The sequence below is a fragment of the Apodemus sylvaticus genome, chromosome 22 (genome assembly GCF_947179515.1).
Source record: "Apodemus sylvaticus chromosome 22, mApoSyl1.1, whole genome shotgun sequence".
In the NCBI taxonomy this organism is placed as follows: domain Eukaryota; kingdom Metazoa; phylum Chordata; class Mammalia; order Rodentia; family Muridae; genus Apodemus; species Apodemus sylvaticus.
In genome coordinates, this window is record NC_067493.1 from 40517236 (window position 1) to 40538225 (window position 20990).

Here is a 20990-nt window from a genome sequence, read left to right on the forward strand (position 1 = left end):
CGTGTGCCTGCAGAGCCCACAGAGGCCAGAAGAGGGCGTTGGACAGATTGGAACTCAAGTTACAAATAGTTGTGTGTCTCCGTTGTGGGTGCTGGGAACTGAACCCAGGCTGTCTGGAAGAGCAGCTGATGTTCTTAACCACTGAGACATTTCTCCAGCCCCACGTTCAGACAGGTTTAATTTCAGTGACCAATACCATCTTTTCACATTCCTCATGCTTAGGATAAAATATGACTATAAGGCTGGTATACAACAGGTCTATGGTCTCTGGGGCCTCTGGACTAGCAGCTGCTGGCCTCTAGGGGCCAAACTGGACCATGAGTACTCATAGAGTTGGAGGAGCAAGCCAGACCCGATTGTCTGAGCTGGTGATGCTCTTTGAGCGCAGAACTCCAGTCAGTGCTCCCTGACCACCCCTAACTTTGGTAGAGTGAAGCACTGGTTCATCTATGAGGTCATAGCTTCTGTCAGATCTGTAGAGCAGCTGTATAAACCTTTTTTTATTCAGTAATAATGTTGGACTCAGAAGAGCTTTCAAAAGCAGCAGGGACACTTTTACAAGCTCCACAGGTACCCCAGGTACCCCAGCCACAGTATTTTGCCCCGTCAGAGCCAGTCCAGGACCTGAGGCTGGACCAGTGCCAATCAGCCGAGCTACAACTGGCCCCAGACCTCACCACCCGCATGGCTGTCTTCTCATATCGTAGTTCTATAGAGTCCTATCGCCCTTGCTCACCTGCATGTTCATGTTGCCCCTGAATAGTCCCCCCAACCCTCCCCCAACCTGACGAGCACTGACCTGTTCCTGAATGCATAGCATTGACCTTCTGTGGTATGGATGGAGAGTCCTCTTGCCTCTCCATCATTACATCTGGTTGTGTGCATAGAATGCTTAAGAGATGCTTTTTGGAGTGTAGGAGGATAAAGATGCTATCCCCTGCTCACGCTTACCTCCTGGAACCGCACCAACCTCTGCAGGTACTCATGACCCCAGTTTGGTTACTCAGATGATCTGAGCTCCCCTCGTGGGGACATTTGCTGCCGCTCCCTCTGATGACCCTATCATCACATAAGACACTCAGATGTGTTAAGTACCAGTGGAGCTGCTAGGACCCCAGGATCCTGATGCCATTATCCCACACATGGATTCAACTCCTGGAGTCACACCCGTTCTCACTCACAGATCTCCCCATGCTCTCCAGGGCCCACCTGTGCCACAGAGCCCAGAGGTTCGGTTCCTTGCCTTCCTCTGAGGGCGACTGCTATCTTAGCCAACCTCATTCAGCTTTTTAAAAAGAGGAACCCTGCTGATTTTTTTTTAATGAATTGAAGAAATTAATTATAGGCTTGGGATCCGTTGCAGTTATTTTTAGAAACCCGTGATCGCAGACAAAAATAGCACCCCGTTCTGGATGAAAGAGCTGTGAGACTTAATGCTTATGGCACGAGGAAGAAGGAGAGGAGGAGGGAGAGGAGGAGGGGGAAGAGGAGGGAGAGAAGAAGAGGTGGGAGAGAAGGGGAGGAGGGGAGACTTAATGCTTATGCCACAAGGAAGAGGGAGAGGAGGAGGGAGAGGAGGAGGGGGAAGAGGAGGGAGAGAAGAAGAGGTGGGAGAGAAGGGGAGGAGGTGAGAGAGGAGGGGAGGACACGGAGGAGGAGGTGGAGGTAAAGGAGGAGGTGGAGGTAAAGGAGGAGGAAGAAGAAATGATGTAAAGCTCTGTAAGAACAGGGAGAGGATGTAGATTAGAAGGAAAAGAAATAAAGGAAGAGAGGAGGAGAGAGAAGAAGAGGCAGAGGAGTTAGAGGATGCAGAGGGATTAGAGGAGGAGGAGGAGGAGGACGGGGACTGCCCTCTCCTGAGCCCTGATCAAGTCAGGTAGCAGACTAACTCAGCTCTTCCTCTACCCCCACCCCATACATTCCCACATGCCTGCAGTAAACCAAGAATCTATTGAACACCAGCTAGGTACCTATGTCAGTGTCCACTTGTTATGAGAGTAGCAGGAAGCACACGGATTAAACCCCCTGATGGTCTGGAAGAGAGCCACACAGCACTCAGGAGCAGCCTAGCACACCTGTGCCCAAGGAGGGAGCTTGCTGGCTGCCCTTTTCTCCCATGTGTTTGCCTCAAAGCTTCTTGTCTTTCCCTAGGCGTCATGGCGCCGTTGGCCAATGACCATGGCGTTTCTAACCCAGTACCACGTAGAAATTCACTGGCGTTGCTGCCAGCTGTGTTCTTCAGGGGTCTTCAGGCCCATGGGACTGGGCACCCAGTGAGATGGCACAATGGGTTGGTAGCTGGGCTGTCCCCAAGTCAGAGCTGTTTCAGCCGTACGCTCCAAATAGCAAACAGGCATGCCAACCACGAAGTGCCCAGGCTGCACACAGAGCCTGGAACCATCCACGCTTGGCTGGGAGCTGAGCGGTGGCAAGATTTCCTGGCACATGTGGCTCCTCATGATGGCCAACAGCCAGGCTGCCTGTGAGGCTGGGCTCCCAGACACTGCTGTTCTGCGGAGGCAGAAGCAGACCCTGCCATACACAGGCACACGGCATAGCTTATGCATGCACACACTCTTAAAAGGCACACGTGCCCCGTGCACATCTGCACCGCTGACTGCCCCCTCATTGACCACTGTTCTGCCTCTGCTGTGCAGTCCAAGGTCCAAGAGCTGGAAGAGAAATGCCGTGTGCAGAGTGAACAGTTTAACCTATTGTCCCGGGACCTGGAAAAGTTCCGGCAGCACACTGGGAGTATTGACCTACTGGGCAGCAGCTCAGTAGCCTTGCTGGATGTTCCTTTGGCCCCCGGCAAGCCTTACCCTCAGTACATGAATGGACTAGCCACCTCCATCCACAAAGGTAAGAGATGGATGTTCCCAATGGTTCTGGGAGGGTGCCTGTGGCTGAGACTATGAGGACCTACTTGACTAAGGACAACTCAGGCTGCTCATTCATAGAGTGGCTTGGCTACTCCCATTCTCCCTGTGTTGGGGGGGGGGGGACGTATTTGTGTGGGTAAAGGTGCACATGCATGTGTGAGTACATGTATGTTGAGAGCAGAGGTCAACTTCTGGTGGTGTTCCTCAGGAACCATCCACCTTGCTTTTGGTATCTCATTGGTCTGGGGTTTGCTGATTAGCCTAGAAGGTTGTGAACTCCAGGAATCTGCTGGTCTCCGTGACCCCAGGGGTGTGCTGGGATTATGGGATGTGCTGTCATGTGTAGCTTCTTGTATGGGTGCTGGAGACAGAACTCAAGTTTCTCATTCTGGTTTGGCAAACATTAAGCTGTCCCCGAGTCCCTCCCTCCAGGTTAAAGGCTCTGTGTGGTCTGGAGGCCGCCTTATAGCCTATCTGACATCTTGTACCTGAGCAGGGCTTCCCCCTGTATTCCAACATTTGAAAGACTGATGCCAGAGAATTTCAGCCACTTCCAGAACAGCCTTGGCTATATTGCAAGACCCTGCCTTAAAATCAAAACTCCAAGTTGTTGACTTCTTTTAATTAAGAGAGCTGAACGCCAGACTTCCTTTTATAGCTGTATCAGATAATTTCCAATCTTTCCTGGTCCTTATCAAAAATGGAGAAGTGCTTCTGGTGCTATTGTTGTTGTTATAAAACTAGGCAATGTTCATTGTTCTGTGTCATCGTCAATGGGGTTCTTCCCCTCAGCTCTTGCATCTTTCCTTCTAGCTCTTGCATGGCAGAGACTGACAGACAACATCAGCTGCTGTCACTATGAGAAACAAGATGGATGGGATGGAACTGCCCACACCCCTCTCATTGTTGACTAAGCACAGTGCACCCAGGAGGTGTCTGTGTACTAAGGCTGTGAGGTCTGTTAAATGACAGGGTCCCATGGGAAGCCCTGCTCAGATGCAAGATGACAGATAGGTTATAAGGTGGCCTTCAGCCTACACAGACGTTTGTGGATAGATGATGAGGTGGAATGAGGCTGGGGCTATTCTAGATGGATGGCTGAGCTCAGTACCAACTGGAGAGCATATTCAAGCCGTGAAAGGCACAAACCAGCTTCTGCCTCCCTCCCGCAAAGGTGTACGGTGTCCTAGCTGCAAGGGAGTCAGGCAGGTCATGCCCCCAGCGTGGCATAATCCTAGGAGGCCATGTGAGGCCGAGCTGAAGGTTTCTTGTGGGGACTAATCACATGGGCACCTCTACCTGCCACGTGCCCAGTCCTCACTCAGAAGGAATGCAGGTGTTTGGCACCAGCCACAGATGTGTGCTGTTCTTCTCGGGCATAATGTGGCTGGTGCCCTACTGACCTTTCAGTAGCTATGATTATGTACAAGAGATCTACACAAGATTGGGTCCATTAACTTCCTGCCATGAAGGGGCTCATGAGGCTCCTCCCTTTCTGAGACTTCATACAGTTCATAGCTGCTGTGTGAGGGGCTTATGAAGTCCCTGACCTTATAAGACTTTTGTAGGTAGTTAAGTACTGCTGGGAGGGACATTTTCTTATGTGGTGTAGCTGTTTGTAAATGCTCCTAGATCTTCTAATTAGCTCTATTTAAACTTGTTGGCTCACCTAGATGGTCCCTTAAAGATGTGCTCATGTGCCATGGAACCCAGAGTGTAGGCTTCCTGAGTGGGTTTGGAAAGAGTGTGTGATTAGCTGTAGATGCAGTCTTGCATGGCAGGACCTAAACCTATTCGCCGAGAAGCCCAGACTTCCCACAAATGCTTCAACATCTTCCTACTCTCTTGCCCAGCTGGCCAGCACGTACACCCCTCTGCGTCTAAGTCTGTGACATCATCAGAGTCCACATGTGTGTGACTGGGCCAGTGTGGTCTGGTGCCTGGGTTATCCTATTTTATATAAGGCACTCCAGGTTTTTCCATGCTAATGGGAGTGGCAAAATTTTCCTCTTGGACAGGTTACGACTTTTTAATTTAAATTAATTTAATTTTTTTGGTCAAAGTGACTATGAACGTTAACATACATCAATATGAGCAGAGAAACAATTGTCATGCAGGAAGGAGGAAAGCTATAGTGTAGCCTCAGGTATAGCTTCACTCAGGTACCCTTGATGATGTCACAGAAAGTCCAGACTCTGCCTCTCCATATTATAGTGTCCAGCTCTGTGGAAACACTCCTCCTGGTATCAGGCTGTGGAGGTCACTGGGCCTCTCAGCCCCTTGATTTCAAGCCAACAGAAGGGAAGGACTTCACACTCAGGATGCACTGACCCTTTCTGATTAGACCTTCTTGTGTCCCAGATCACATGTCACCACCAGGCCCTCAGTACCGCCAGCCTGTACGCTGCCCACAGTGATCCAGACCAGGGCTGCAGTGAGACCACCCTGAGGGGACTAATACATGGGTGGCTCACCTGCCTCCTCCCCCTATCCATTCCCGTGTTCCCATGCAGGTCACGAGGGCTCCACCGGACACTACTCTGTAATTGGTGACTACATTCCGCTGTCTGGGGACAAGCTGGAGTCTCCGTGTGTGAGGCCTTCCTTCCTGTTGCGATCCAGTAGCCCAAGATGCAGATTTGAGTCCGAGGTGAGTGCCACCTGGCCAACTCTAGGCTGTATCTTCTGGGAGGTACCTATGGCCCCGCCCCACCTTCCTTCTCTCACTCTCCTCCTTTTTCCCACTACCTGGGCCCCTCCATTGTTCCTATTAGTTTTCTACACCCACCCTTAGTGACTCACTAGGTACCAGGCATCACTACTGTTTACAGGCAGAGGAGACCCCGGGTATCAGCACCTTGTCAGCATCTGGTCAGCCAGGTCCTGGTGAGGGTTCTGAAGACAGCAGAACAGAGAGTGTGGACTTGTGATGACACCGGGAGGGGCTGTGAAACCAGGAGGGCTTTCTTGTTGTCACTGAATGGCTAGGATATCAGGAGCTCCCAGAGTAGAGCTGGGAGATTGGGGAGGAGGGGATAGATGCGAGCTTTGGACCCTTGAGTAACTCTGGTCTGTCTCTGTGCGAGTAACCCAGGGTGGTGCTTGGAGGGCTCCCAGGAAGGAGTGGCGTGGTTTGGTTGGCACCATGAAGGGGACCACTCTGCCTTCCACACAGGGAAGAGATTAGAGAGAGAGAGAGAGAGAGAGAGAGAGAGAGAGAGAGAGAGAGAGGGAGGGAGAGAGAGGGAGGGAGGAAGGGAGGGAGGGAGAGATAGACAGGGAGGGAGGGAGGGAGGGGCTTGCTTTCCTAGGGACACTGTTACTCAGTCTCCCTCTTAGCCCACTAAGAAAAGACCACATGTCCCTGGGTTCATTGTAGTCGGGAACTCTGGGAGCAGCATCCTTAAGCTCTGCAGACCCCGAGACAGCAAGGGAAAATGTGAAGCGGAGGCTCTCCTGGGGTCTCCTTTACCGGAGTTCTCCTTGGCTTCCTGAATGCTACTTCGAAACCGTGAATTAGGCCCTCCCATAGCAAGAGCCCTCTGGAAGCAGAGGACACGATCACCTCTGCCTTCCACAAGCTATTGGCATGGCATTCGGGTATCTTAGCAGGGGAAGGTGGGGGAAAGGCACCCAAGTCTCTGCCGATGTGTAGTGTAGGATTCCCAGCAGATGTGTGTGGAGGTGGGTCCCACTTTATAAGCATTTCACAGACTGGGGGTGGAACACGAAGTCTTTAGTATCACTAAATGCAAACCACAATCACTGCTTCCCAGATGGACAATGACCGGAACTCTAACAACTCCAAGCGAAGCAGCTCGGGGAAGGTGCACCTGTGTGTGGCTCGCTACAGGTAGGGACATGACGCCCCACCCCAACCTGCACTGAGTGCTGGGGCACAAGAAGCTGGTGAGAAGCGCAGGGTGCACAGGATTCCGAGCTTCTGTGAATCAGTGTCGCAAACTGAGCACACAGGGGCTGGCTCCCTTGCATCCCCAGATGTCAGCAGATGTACTAAGGAACCCCATGGCCATTCCCCAGGAAGACTCTAGGGCAGTGTGTCGGGCCCATCTCAGGTTCTGGTGGCCCCAGTGCTCTTGGCTGTTGCTGTATCTCTCTAGTCTCTGTCTCCACCTTCCCATGGCCCCCCTCTTCTACGTGTGTTCCTGTATCTTATGCATTCATGTCTACCCTGGCAAGTGAGATGCTTTCTTACCTGGGTGCCTGGCTATGAAGGAGGCCACATTCACAGAGACCAAAAGCTGAGACTTGTGACAAATCTTTATGGGAGACATCATCCAACCCACAACAGGTGATAAAATGGTGTCACAGGGGATGTGCCCAGAGCCTCCATTCCCCACCTTCTAAAATCTAGCACCAATCCCATGCATCATATTTTAGAAGTACTCAGTAGGGCATACAGTGAATCAAACAAATGCAGTTTCTAGAATTTCTTCTCTGTGAAAGTGTGCAAAGATGCATCACCAGGACATCCGATGGGACACTGCATATATTAGCCAGGAATTAGAAGCAGTGTCTACATCTGACACTAGGAAACCAGTTGGATAAAGTTTGGTGATGTCAACAGCAGAATACTATACCTAAACTACAAAAATGTCTTAGTTAGGGTTTCATCGCTCTGAAGAGACATCATGACCAAGGCAACTCTTATAAAGGCAAACATTTAATTGGGGCTGGCTTACAGTTTCAGAGGTTCAAATCATTATCGTGGCAGGAAGCATGGCAGCGTGCAGGCAGACATGGTGCTGGAGCAGCCAAGAGTTCTATAGCTTGATCCAAAAGCAGCCAGAAGAGGGTCTCTTCCGCCCTAGGTAGAGCTTAAGCATAGGACCTCAAAGCCCACCTCCACAGTGACTCACTTCCTCTAACAAGGCCACACCCTCTTCAACAAAGCCACACCCCCAATAGTGCCACTTCCCATGGGCCAAGCATATTCAAACCACCATAAAAGGCAATGGCAGGCTTCATGAGGTAGAAATATAGTATGCTACATTGTAAGGCAAAAAAAGTTAAGTAGTATGCATAATTGTACATACAATTGTACATTTGTACAATTGTAGAACAGTAGTTGGTTTTTTTTTTTGTTTTGTTTTGTTTGGATTTTGGTTTCTTTGAGACAGTGTTTCTCTGTATAGCCCTGGCTGTCCTGGAACTCACTCTGTAGACCAGGCTGGCCTCGAACTCAGAAATCTGCCTGCCTCTGCCTCCCAGAGTGCTGGGATTACAGGCATGCACCACCACCGCCCGGCTAGTTGTTCTAACTTAGTGAGTTGATACATATTTAAAGGAAACAGAATTGGTCCAGAGTGATGGCTCAGCTGTCAACATCCATATGCTTCCAGAGGACTTGGGTTCAATTCCAAGCACCAACATCAAGCAGCTCACAATAGCTTGTAACTCCAGCTCAAGGGGATATAGTAACCTCTTTCACAGACACTGCACACACATGTGCACATATCCATACCCAGACACATACGCAGAAAGAAGCGAAAGAAGAACAACATTCATTTCCTTTGTACTAGCTCACTAGTTTGGAAATGTGAAGTTCTGATGGAAGAGACACCTGGGAACAAGATGTCTGGATAAGACGGCAGACTCAAAGAGATCTCAGTGGCTTCAGAGTTACCGTTAGCCTATTGGTGTGAGCTAGCCAGAGGAAGCTGGAGAGGAGCCCTAGCATCTCGCTAGCATGAGCTATGGCACCGTTAGTGATGTCCTAGGCATGAGGAAACTTGCAGACCTTGGCCAGGGCTACTAACATACAAACTGCTTCTCCCTGCAGTTACAACCCCTTCGATGGGCCCAATGAGAACCCAGAAGCTGAACTGCCTCTCACGGCGGGAAAGTACCTCTATGTCTATGGGGACATGGACGAAGATGGGTTCTATGAAGGTCTGTGGATGCGCTGCAGTTGGTGGGCACTGACTTTGGTCCGTGCAGAAGACCAGCTTGCCAGGGCCTGGGAGATGTGCCAGGCTCCCACATGTTCTGGCTGCATGCTCTCTGTTCTGTCTTTCCCTGTCCCCAGAGATGCCTCTGTGACGGTTGCCCTGACAGTGGAGCTGGCTTTCTAAGTGTTAATGACAGTAGATGGCTGGCACTTGGGAGTCTTGGCAGAGCTGCTGGGCAGCTGTGTGCTGGTACTGATGGATGCTGTGCAGTCACCTCTCATTATCCATGGGAAGCAGGTCAACACTCAACCTCAAGGATGTTCCAGCCCCTTTTAAATCCATGGAGGGTTTGCACATAGCCTGGGTGCCTCCTCCTGTGCACTGAGACTCCTTCCTAGGTGGCTTCTAACACACACACACACACACACACACACACACTGAAAACACCCTGTACCTGTTCTCTGAACATGTTCTATACAGACCAACATTAAAAAAAATCTTTCTGTGGAAACTAAGGGCTGCCATATTCCCCAAAGTGCCTATCTATGTCCTTTCTGCTGGAACTATCATGTGACCTAAGTGTGATTTTCCTATCCACAGGGGCCTCAAGATTCCTGTTGTCTCAGGGGTCCAGCTTCATATCCCAATACCCCTCTCCCATTCCAGTCACCCCTAGATTTTATAGAAAGGAACTAGGCTCTGTCCTCCCAGAAGGCCTTGGTTTTGTTGGCTTTTATCCTGACAGCAGTACTTACAGGTACCCTGCTTCCCAAATCAGCTTTCTGGTTTATTTTACTTATATGTATGAGTGTTTTGCCTGTGTGTATGTCTGTGCACATGCGTGCTGTGCCTGTAGAGGCCTGAAGAGGGCATCAGATCTCCTGATACTACCGTGGTAGGTAGTTGGGAGTCATGGTGTGGGTGCTGGGACTTGAACCCAGATACCCTGGAAAAGTAACCCATGCTCTGAAGCATTGAGTCATCTCTCCAGACCCCACTTTCCAATTCTAGATGGGAGCTGGCCATTCCCTGGCCCTCTGCTCTGTGGGAAAGCCTGGTCTTGCCCTAATCTCCTGAGTGGGAGGGACCTTTGTTGAGTTCGTTTTCCCTTCCATGATTGTTTCTCAGAGTACCTGGGAGTTCTGGGACTTGCTTTCTGGATGCCCACTTAATGGGAGGTTGCATTGCTCCTGTGACATCATACCCTGTGAGTGGGCAGCCCTTGCCCTGGGCAGCACTGTAGATCTGGATGTGCATCCCCAGCCTATCTCACTGTCGGATCAACAGAATGCCCAGCTCCACTGCCAGATGCCCTGGTTGGAGTCCCTGAAAATTTCCCATTATGCTTTGTGCCCAGCTAAAGGCTCCAAGAACCTTACTCAAAGAGATCCCGAAACACGAGCTTTTATGAAAGTCTGTGACAGTGGGACTTGCTTCCGTTCTCTCTGCCTCAGTCTATCCCATAGCAATTCACTGTGTCTAGAATTGCATGCTAGGAAGTGCTTGCAATGGAGCCTGGAACATTGCTTATTAAATAGTGGATACTGTTATCACTGTCCCCATCACAACCGCCATCCCTATACCACCTACTATCACCACCATCATAATTACCTCGTCCCCTGCATCTCCAATGCTACCATCACCACAATTCATCACCACCACCACTGTCATAATTATCGTCATCACCATCACCGTTATCAATTGCCATCCTCACCAACACCACCATCATATTTATTACATCATCACCATCACTACCAGCGCCATTTTCGCCACCACTACCATATTACTATTATTACCACCGTCACCCCCAGCATTATTGTTGTTATCAATATCAGCACTACCATCACTTCCATGGGCCAGACTTGTTTAGTACAAAGGATTGACTGTTTCAAGACCTATACCCTAAGTAGAGGTTAGGAACAGAATATGAATCCTCATTGAGTGGCAGGTGTTCCCTCTAGAGGCCATGTCACAGATTCCCCAAGGGAACAAACTAGAGATCATGGTGCCCCAGCCTCCTAGGGTCACTTGGTCTCTCTTGAATGAGATACTCTGTGATGAATGGGGAGGACACTATTTTGTTTTTGTGCTGGAGCATAGACTTTTGGCAGTTTCTGCTGTGCACATGTGCACACATACACACAAAGGCATGTGCATGTGTCCTCACATACATATGCACACACATACATATACACAAAGACATGTGCATGCATACTCAGCATAGGCACACACATATACACACATACATACACATAGGCATGCACATGCACAGACACAAACAGGCACATGCATGCACACACATGCACACACATGTACACACACAGGCATGTGAACACATATATGCACACATACAGTGTCATGCATGTGTATGTACATATATAACAGCACATACATGCATACATGCACACTCATGCACACACACAAAGAATTACGCTGCTCTATAGAAGCCAACTGTATAATATTTGCTCATGCCACATAACTTGAAAGACAACTCTGAAGCCCAGTCCAGTGTGTTCATTTCCCATCAGGCAGACAGTAGAAACGCAGGTGCTCCTGAGGTTTACTTAGTAGGAGCCATGTTTGCATACCTGATCACATGATTAAAAAATGATAGGCATTTATTAATCTCCCAAAGCCATAGATTTGACATGTTTGCTTGTCCTACCATTTATTGAGCACTAACTGTGTGCCAGGGTTCTCCCAGTGCTGGGCATACAGTCAGCCTGAGTTTCTCATCCTTACTAAACAGCTTCCTGGTTCCTGCCGTGTGTTTGATATATCCAGGCAGATTGTCCTAGGGCTGTACCAGGAAACCACACTTGGCGATGGGTGGGGCTGTTGCAGGCAGAGGGCATGGAAGGAACAGGCATGTGGGTCCCAGGTCCTGGAGGATGGTGAATGATACCTGTCGTTGTATCTAACAGGAGAGCTTCTGGATGGGCAGAGGGGCTTGGTGCCTTCCAACTTTGTGGATTTTATCCAGGACAATGAGTCGAGGTTGGCTGGCACTCTGGGGAGTGAGCAGGACCAGAACTTTCTCAACCACTCTGGCATCAGTCTGGAGCGGGACAGCATCCTACACCTTCACTCTCCAACTCAAGTGGACTCGGGGATCACCGACAATGGGGGGACCCTGGATGTGAACATCGACGACATCGGAGAAGACATTGTGCCTTACCCTAGGAAAATCACCCTTATCAAACAGCTTGCCAAAAGTGTCATCGTGGGCTGGGAGCCCCCTGCTGTGCCTCCTGGCTGGGGCACCGTGAGCAGTTATAATGTGCTGGTGGACAAAGAGACACGCATGAGCCTTGCCCTGGGCAGGAGAACTAAGGCCCTAATTGAGAAACTCAACACAGCTGCCTGCACCTACCGCATCTCCGTGCAGTGCGTCACGAGCCGGGGAAACTCGGACGAGCTGCAGTGCACGCTGCTGGTGGGCAAGGATGTGGTGGTGGCACCATCCCAACTGCGTGTGGACAACATCACCCAGATCTCTGCCCAGCTCTCATGGCTGCCAACCAACAGTAACTACAGCCATATCATCTTCCTCAACGAAGAGGAACTGGACATCGTGAAGGCAGCCAGATACAAGTACCAATTCTTCAACCTCCGGCCTAATATGGCCTACAAGGTGAAGGTCTTGGCCCAGCCACACCAGATGCCCTGGCAGCTGCCGCTGGAGCAGAGAGAAAAGAAGGAGGCCTGTGTGGAGTTCTCCACGCTGCCTGCAGGTGAGCCAAATCTTCATTGGGGTCCATGAGGGAAGGGTACCTGGGCATACTCTGTGTGGGTAGGGGAAGGCAAGAGGAAGTGACCATAGCAGTCTGTGTGATCCTTGAAAGCCTGCAAATGCCCTGGGAAGTTCCGAACATGGTGCCTCTTCATGGGTTTAGAGTTGGCTCTTGGATAGCATTTGGAGCCATTTGGATAGCACTTGGTCTGTCGGGGGCTATCCTGTAATGTAATAGATGGAAAGGGAATGAAGTCACCTCTGAGAGTAGACAACTACACCCTACACCTCGTACCTCCTCCAACAACACACAAGGGGAATCATGAGTTGAAGAACATACACTTTGAAGGTTTTCCCTTCTTTCTTGGTTTTCATTATAAATAAAACTTACTGATGGATGCTACAAAAGATGAAGTGGTCCACCAGAGCTTCCATAGGGCTGACCTAGCTCTCCTCTACTTTCTTGGCTGTAACTGGGAGAGAGTGACCGCTTTTATCCTCTTAATACTCTCGGGGACAAGACACATAAGGCTTCTGGAGAGTTCCTGGTATAGACAGGACCCAGGACTCTCACGTTAGTGAACTGCTGTTCCAGTCTCCTTGAGTGTTTGTGATATTTGCATAACACTGCATATCCTGTACATACCTGTACATCCTAGTAGGCTTCTGAGGTGAGGCAGCCCATACAAGTGTAGGGCACACATATGCATGAATACACTTGATGGTGTTTGTATGTCCAAGAGAAAAATAAAAGATTAGTTGCCCAAGGAAGCCCGAAGAGGGCATCAGATCCCTAGAGCTGGTGTTAGAGGTGGTTGAGAGTCACCTGACCCCTGGGTGCTGGGAACTGGACCTGGGTCCTCTGGAAGAGCAACAGGTTCTCCTAACCACTGAGCCATCTCTCCAATCTCACTGGAGAATTTTGCATCTATGTTCATGAAGGATATTCATGTACAATTGTCTTGTAATGTCCTTCGGTCTGAGTGCCAGACCTCTGCTGGGCTCGTGCAGTGACCGGGGAATCCTGTCATCTGAAAGCCTGTGCAGCTTTGGGGATCAGCATTATCTCTCTTTCACGTTTGATGGGTGCAATGGAAGGTATGCAGACCAATTGTTTTCTTTGAAGAAGTGCTGGAATTTTCAGGGTTACAGTAATTAATAGACACAGGTTGTTTTTTTTTTTAGCTTTTGCATCTCTTATTTGTCTTTATGGATTAAGTACATTTCTTTCTTTAACTTTATAATATTACATCATCCCCCTCCCGCCTTCCCTCCCTCCCTCCGACTTTTTTTTATACTGTGGGATAAACAGTAAACTTTGCTGGAAATGGTTTCTACCTGTTCACAAGGCACAGTGCCTTTAATCTCTTAGCTTTTTTGCAGTTTTCCTCCTCTCTTTCCGTGATACAGAGCCAGGCCAGGCTGATCTGCAGGAGGATTTTGAAGAGATTTTGAGCCAAACATGTGTAGGTCTGAGATAGTAGGGGTGGGCAACTCCACTTCTACAGTCAGTTTCTTGGCTCAAACAGCTCATGACACTTCCCAGCTCCCTAATACGTTGCTTTCCTCTTTATTCAAATAATGCGTTCTTTGAAGAATTTGAGAGAATGGTCTTTCATATTTCCTAATGAGTCTGCCATTAGCACTGTCCTTTCCTGGTCCTCTCTGCCATGTTCTCACCCGCCGCCATCTCCTTTTAATCCAGACAGGTTCCCTTTTAGAGCCCTTATGCTTGTTTATCTAAAATAACTCACTGTTTAACCTTCATTTCTTCAAATACATTTTCTTATGGAATTGGGCTCGGGATGCTTCCGTGTCTCTGAGATTGTCATCATACCTTTTTTTCCTGTCGTCATATTTCAGAATATTTCTCAGGTAAGGGCTTTGGCTTTTGAAGCTCATTCTGAACACATCTTCCTTAGACAAAGGTCACATGTGAGCTGCCAGGGGAAAACGGACTCTGATGCAGGCTGAGTTTCTGACACCTTGGTTACAGCAGTCATATGGGTCCGTGCTGGCAGACCCCAGGTACATGCTGGAGGAGAAGGATCCAGTTTCTAACACAGCGAGTTTTCTGAGACTCAGTTTCCTCGTTTACAAACTGATGTGTGGAGATTTCCTAGCGAGAGACAAATAATGCAAAACAAAGTGCGTAGGATGGCCATGCGTGGACAGTGCCCAGTGAGTGGTATTCTCTTCTGGAATGCCTTGGCCAGGTCTGTGACCTGTGTGACCTTCCTCTTGTGGGCGTGAGCACATTCCTTCCGAAATGAAGCTACCTGGACTCTCAGTTAGAGGTGGGAAATTCCCACCTGGAGCTAAAACAAACAAACAAACAAACAAAAACAAAGCTGGGTCTCTGGCCTTGGTCCCTGAGACAGATGGGCTACCTCACAGCTGGGGAATGGCACCCAGACCTGGCCAGGACTTACAAATTAGTGGCTCTGGACAGCACTCTTCTTTTTCTTCTTTCTTTATTCTTTTTGCAAGACCCAGTGAGCATGGTTCACATAGGGGCTCTTTGAACATTTTTGTTTGTTTGTTTTTGTATTTGTTTTTTTCAAGACAGGGTTTCTCTGTGTAGCCCTGGCTGTCCTGGAACTTACTCTGTAGACCAGGCTGGCCTCAAACTCAGAAATCCGCCTGCCTCTGCCTCCCAAGTGCTGGGATTACAGGCGTGCGCCACCACCGCCCGGCTTCTTTGAGTGTTTGATGGTGAACATGGGAAGAGAGAGAGAGAGAGAGAGAGAGAGAGAGAGAGAGAGAGAGAGAGAGAAACAGCCAGGAGGAGAAGATTAAGAGAGGTAGGAAGAGACCTGCGTTAGGTCAGGGGTATCTTCCCTCTAGAAGCTGCTTGGCTTGCAAGTCCCCTGGCAGAGGAGTTCCCCTCCCCACCAATCAATGGGAACATAAGAGCAGGCTTCTCAGAGGCAAAGTGGGGTCCTTCCAATTAGCAATCCTCCCTGGACTGTCCTCCCTCTCTTCCTTGTCAATCATGTGGGGAGCTCCACTTCCAGGTTTGACAGAGCAAGTGAAGAAAGGCCCGTGCCCTGACAGCATCTGTCCCTTCTCTCCTTCAGGCCCTCCGGCCCCACCACAAGATGTCATTGTCCAAGCTGGGGCCACCGCTGCCTCCATTCAGGTCTCCTGGAAGCCCCCAGCACTGACTCCCACTGGGTTGTCCAATGGAGCGACTGTCACCGGATACGGCGTGTACGCCAAAGGGCAGAGGGTGAGCGTGGGCTAAGAAGCACTACTTTGCAGGGGCGGGCTTCAGGCTTCGTGAGATCCCGCTGGGCCTTCCTGCTGGGGACCGTCTGCCACAGGTCTGAGAGTGACGAGGTCCCATCATATTTTGGTTCCTACCTCGGTCCTTGCCTTAGGATTTCTGTTGCCATGAAAGGACAACGTTTTTATTTTGGATTTGTTTTTTTTTTTCAAGACAGGGTTTCTCTGTATAGCCCTGGCTGTCCTGGAACTCACTCTGTAGACCAGGCTGGCCTTGAACTCAGAAATCCACCTGCCTCTGCCTCCCAGAGTGCTGAGATTACAGGTGTGTGCCACCACCTCCGGGCTAACCAGGGCTGGCTTACAGGTTCAGAGGTTCAGTCCGTTATAGTCATGGCGGCTTCCGGACAAGCATGGTGCAGGAGGAGATAAGACTTGTACATCTTGTTTAGAAGGCAAACAGCAGAGAGGAATGTCTGTCTCCCAGGAAGCTACAAGGAGGGACTCAAAGCCCACCCCACAGTGACAGACTTCCTCCAACAAGGCCACACCTCCAATGCTTGGTGACCAAGCATTCAAATATATGGGCCTAAGAGGTCATTACTATTCAAACCACCACAACTGTCACCACCCCCCACCACAACTGTCACCACCCCATTCTTCCCTCTGGTGACAGATGAGGCTGCTTGACTTGGGAGTGATGGCCCCAGCCGATTCTCCCATGATTCACTTCTCGCAGGCTACGGGGTCTCCTAGTGCAGGTTTCACGCACATCCAGGAAGCCCACTTACGCGACCTGTCCCTTCCTTCCCTCTAGCTGTGGCAATAAACGGGCTCCCCTTCAGATCCCTGTGGGACAATTATTCTTTCACTCTCTTAGTTTCTCTCTTGCTCTCTTGGGCTTTTCCCTTCCTCCCCTCCCCCTCTCTCTACGTGGTCATGGCCGGCCTCTGCTTCTCTACTCTCTCCTTCTCTCTGCTACCCCTTAACTCCGCTCCCATGCCCTGAATAAACTCTATTCTATACTAAAAAAAAAAAAAAAAAAAAAAAAAGATCCCCATGGAGATGGAGAAAGAAGGCTCTGCTTTTTTTGATCTTTTCTGATCTTTTTTTTTGACCTGGGTCCCGGGCTCCCCAAAACTCCTTGGCATTGCCAGTTTTGGAAGTGAGCCAGGTTGGGGGGGTGGTGGCGGGAGGGGGGCTCAAGATATGGGGCTTCTTTGGCCACTGCTGGGTTATACCATGCTGACAGCCTGCGCCGTGGCTCTCTTCGTGTCCAGGTGGCTGAGGTCATTGCCCCCACCGCAGATGGCACGGCAGTGGAGCTGATCCGGCTGCGAAGTCTGGAGGCCAAGGCCGTGAGTGTGCGTACCCTGTCTGCACAGGGAGAGTCCATGGATTCTGCCCTCGCTGCCATCCCCCCTGACCTCCTGGTGCCTCCTGCCCCCCACCCAAGGACTGCTCCCCCACCAAAGCCATTAGCAAGTGACATGGATACCAAAGACCAACACCTGGGTCCCCGCGTCAAAGTGGACGAGTCCTGGGAGCAGAGCCGCTCCCCGGGCCCTGCACATGGCCACACATTGGAACCGCCTGACATGCATAGTGCGGGCCCGGGCAGAAGGTCACCCTCGCCCAGCCGGATCCTTCCTCAGCCACAGGGAGCCCCTGTGTCGACCACCGTTGCCAAGGCCATGGCCCGGGAAGCTGCACAGAAGGTGGCCGAGAGTAACAGGGTAAGTTGTATCCTCCCACAAGATCCTGTATTCTTTGGGTGTCTTGTGTCTTAGCAGGTAGAGACAGCTCTCCCAGAAAGCACTCTAGGACCTCAGCCTGGAACTGATGTCCTGGACTGGGCGGGGCCTGTTCTTTCGATCCCACATCCCAGCCTAAGTACATGTGTGTATGCTTTGGGGTAGGGGCAGGGGAGTTTTGTAGCTATGGAGATTGAAGTTAGGAGTGAGGCTTGGGCATGCTCCCATCGTGGCTGATGAGGTGTGCACTCTACAGCACCTATAAGGTGCCCCTCCCTACCAGGCCTGGGGGACTTAGGACCCAGGACTGAATTGACCACAGGGCCTTCTCATCTCCCTCAGGTATCCACCTGCCAGGTGCCCAGATGTTGGTGGCAAGCCTGAGTTTCTCCACTGAGGAGGCAGCAGGGTCTATTAGTGGGGCCTTCTTAGTTTCAGGCTTACCCTGTGGGTCTTAAGATGGTCACCCCTGGGACGGTCTGCCAAGGCTGAGGCGTTCTCTCCCATTAGGTTTCCTCTGGCCAGGGCCTGGGTCAGAAGAGTGAGGATACGTGACCAAGGGTGACCACTGGAGTTGCAGATGCCTGGCAGGATGTTTCTACCACATGTCTAACCCTGTGCATCCCCCTAAGGGTATAGAGCTACCCTGAACTCAGGCCCCCAGCACCTCTTAAGACACTAGAGCAACTGTCTGTGAAATCTGATGTGCTCAACAGTGCCTATTGACACAACACATACGCATGAACTTGGGACCTCGATCGCGAAGAGTGCTTTGAGGCTCAGTGAGGCTGGAACTAGGCCTGCACTGGGATGACTGGGTGATGCTTGTGGCCAAGAGGCAGAGGATCCCAGTGCAGCCTCAGAGCGGCCCCCAGGAGAGCCCAGTGGCTGCTGGGCTGGTCCAGAGACCCTTCCCAGGCTAACGCTCCAATGACCTTAGTCACTGCCCAAACTAAAGCGGAGGCGTGCAATGGAGGATGAAGGTTCCTACTGAGGTCTATGGTTCCCTCTAGTGAAGCTCAGAGTGACTTAGGCCTTCAGAAGAGGAGAAGTGAGGGGAAGAGCTGCCTTTGGGAGCCTGGGCCTCACGGGAGCCACTCTAGCAGCAGCCTAGAGTCCCATACTTAAGGGGTCATAGCCCAGCATCTTTATGCATCTGCCCTAAGGAAGGCTTCAGGGCTCAGTGTTTAAGAGGCCGCCCCAGGGTACCACTGGGGAGTCTCCTTGCCATCCTCAGCATTTGGAGCCCAGGAATAACAACAGTACATGCTCCTGGTGTCCCCTCCAGAGCCTCCCCCCACACCCATTCATCCTTGTCCCTTTCTCTTTCCAAGTTAGAGAAAAGGAGCCTCTTTCTAGAGCAAAGCAGTGCTGGGCAATACGCCAACTCAGACGAGGAGGATGGCTACGCCTCCCCCGAGGTCAAGAGGAGAGGCACATCAGTGGATGACTTCCTGAAGGGGTCAGAGCTGGGCAAGCAGGTGAGAGTGTGCACCCCTGCATTAGCCCTCGGCTGGGCATGGCTTTAGCAGGCTGCGTAGGAGTCGAGAGGCATGAGGACATTGACCTAACCTGCCCTGTGTGTGTGTGTGTGTGTGTGTGTGTGTGTGTGTGTGTGCGCGCGCGCCCATGTGTTCACATATGCATAAGTATGTCTATATGTGCACATGCAATTATGTATTTGTGTTTTTCAGTATATGCATATGTGTACAAGTGTACATGCCTGTGTTTGAGTATGTACGGTGTGTGTATGGGTTGCTGTTTGTCTATGTATGTGCATAGATGCATGTGGCATTTGTTGACATGTGTATGCTCCTGTGCGCATGCCTGTGTACATAAATATGTACAGAAATGTGTGATTATTTAAAGACATGTGACAATGTGTTCTTGTATGTCTATGTATGTGCACATGTGTGTACATGTTCCTATATGTCTCTGTGTATGTTGTACGTGTGTATGCATGTGTATTTGTCTGTTTGGTACATATGTGCATGGGTATGTTTATTCATGTGCTCATATATGGTGCCTGTGCCTGCTATGTGGGTACATGTGTTTGGATTCCTGTGTATCATTGTGCACATGTGCACTTGTATATAAAGATGTGTGTGGATGTGTGTGGACATGTATATACACGTCAGCATGTGTTCCCGTGCATATTTATTGTGATATGTGAGTGTGCGTGTCAGCATGTTTCTGCGTGTCTCCTTATATGTGGACACATATATGCACATGAGCGTATGTCTCTGTGTGTATGTGCATGCACGAGCACACTTGTTTGTTTTTCAATGATTCTTATAAAATGCTCAGCATCACCCCATGTGACCTCTTGCCCTCGGCCATCTGTATTGTCAGTGCTGGGTTGGAACCTCTGTTTGGCTAGTGAAGTAAAGAGGGGACAGATTAGAACTTGAGCATCATCACATGATGTGACGGATGCTTTCTTCTTCGGCATCCGGGATCTTCACGCTTGTCAGAGTGGGATGGCTTGTGCTCTGCTCTCTCTGCCACTTAGACAAGAGTTGTTGGGTCAGGTCTTGTTTGTTTCACTAAGGCAAGCTGTGTGCATATACGCAGTGTCTTACATGCTTTGCCACATGGGCTCTATGCACTGGCAAATATGGGTCCAGAACTCAAGGACACAGTCTAGGAACCTGACATGTGCAGGATGTCCCTATAAAGGCTGGAGAAATAGTTCCGTGGTTAAGGATAGCCCTTTCAGAGGACTCAGGTTGGATTTTCAACGCTTACATGGTGGCACACAAGTGTCTATAACTTCAATCTCAGGGGAGCCAATGCCCTCTTCTAGGTACTAGGCACACATGTGGTATATAGCCATACATGCAGAGAAAACACCCATCCACATAAGGTTACAAATACAAAAAGAAAAGAAAAAAGTCCCATCCGTGTTCCTTTTTGACCATAGCCCCACTGTTGCCATGGAGACGAGTACCACACAGAGAGCAGCCGTGGGTCAGACCTGTCGGACATCATGGAGGAGGATGAGGAGGAGCTATACTCAGAGATGCAGCTGGAGGATGGGGGCCGGCGTCGGCCCAGCGGTACCTCTCACAATGCCCTCAAGGTGAGCACTGCGCTCATGATGGGGTGCCCCGAATCTGGGGGACGCTCCATTCTGCCCTTTCACTGGGTTATTCCAGTGGGTGCAGTTAGGAGTTACCTGCTGCTCCTGTCTACTTTGCCAAGAGGTCTGGGTACTGGAGTTTTGGGGGATCCATTTGGAACCCCTAGACACAGCCAGCACTGTAGTGGGAATAGAGTTATAAGCAGCAGAAGTAGCCCCAAGCTTTACCTGTTCGGACAGCAGCGGCAGGGCAGCTTGTCGGTTAGCACTGAAATGGCAGAGGAGGGCTGGGCCACTCACAACTGCAAAAGAGGAGGAATCCGCATGGGGAGGAGCCAAGCAGCAGAGGCCAGAGGAGGCCTAGGACGGCATGTCCATCCCAGAGCCCCCCACTGGGAG

At 50.4% G+C, this 20990-nt stretch overlaps 1 protein-coding gene across 1 annotated transcript in view; it reads left to right on the forward strand.

The window, feature by feature from the left end:
- Rimbp2 (RIMS binding protein 2) overlaps positions 1–20990 on the forward strand; it is a 54081-nt gene that overhangs the window by 10776 nt on the left and 22315 nt on the right. Inside the window, exons 4-12 of the mRNA XM_052168700.1 lie at positions 2658–2862; positions 5396–5532; positions 6659–6735; positions 8686–8795; positions 11719–12528; positions 15608–15759; positions 17036–17491; positions 18844–18990; positions 20433–20591. Of these exons, the coding sequence (XP_052024660.1) occupies positions 2658–2862; positions 5396–5532; positions 6659–6735; positions 8686–8795; positions 11719–12528; positions 15608–15759; positions 17036–17491; positions 18844–18990; positions 20433–20591 (2253 nt within the window). The remainder of the gene's footprint in view (positions 1–2657; positions 2863–5395; positions 5533–6658; positions 6736–8685; positions 8796–11718; positions 12529–15607; positions 15760–17035; positions 17492–18843; positions 18991–20432; positions 20592–20990) is intronic.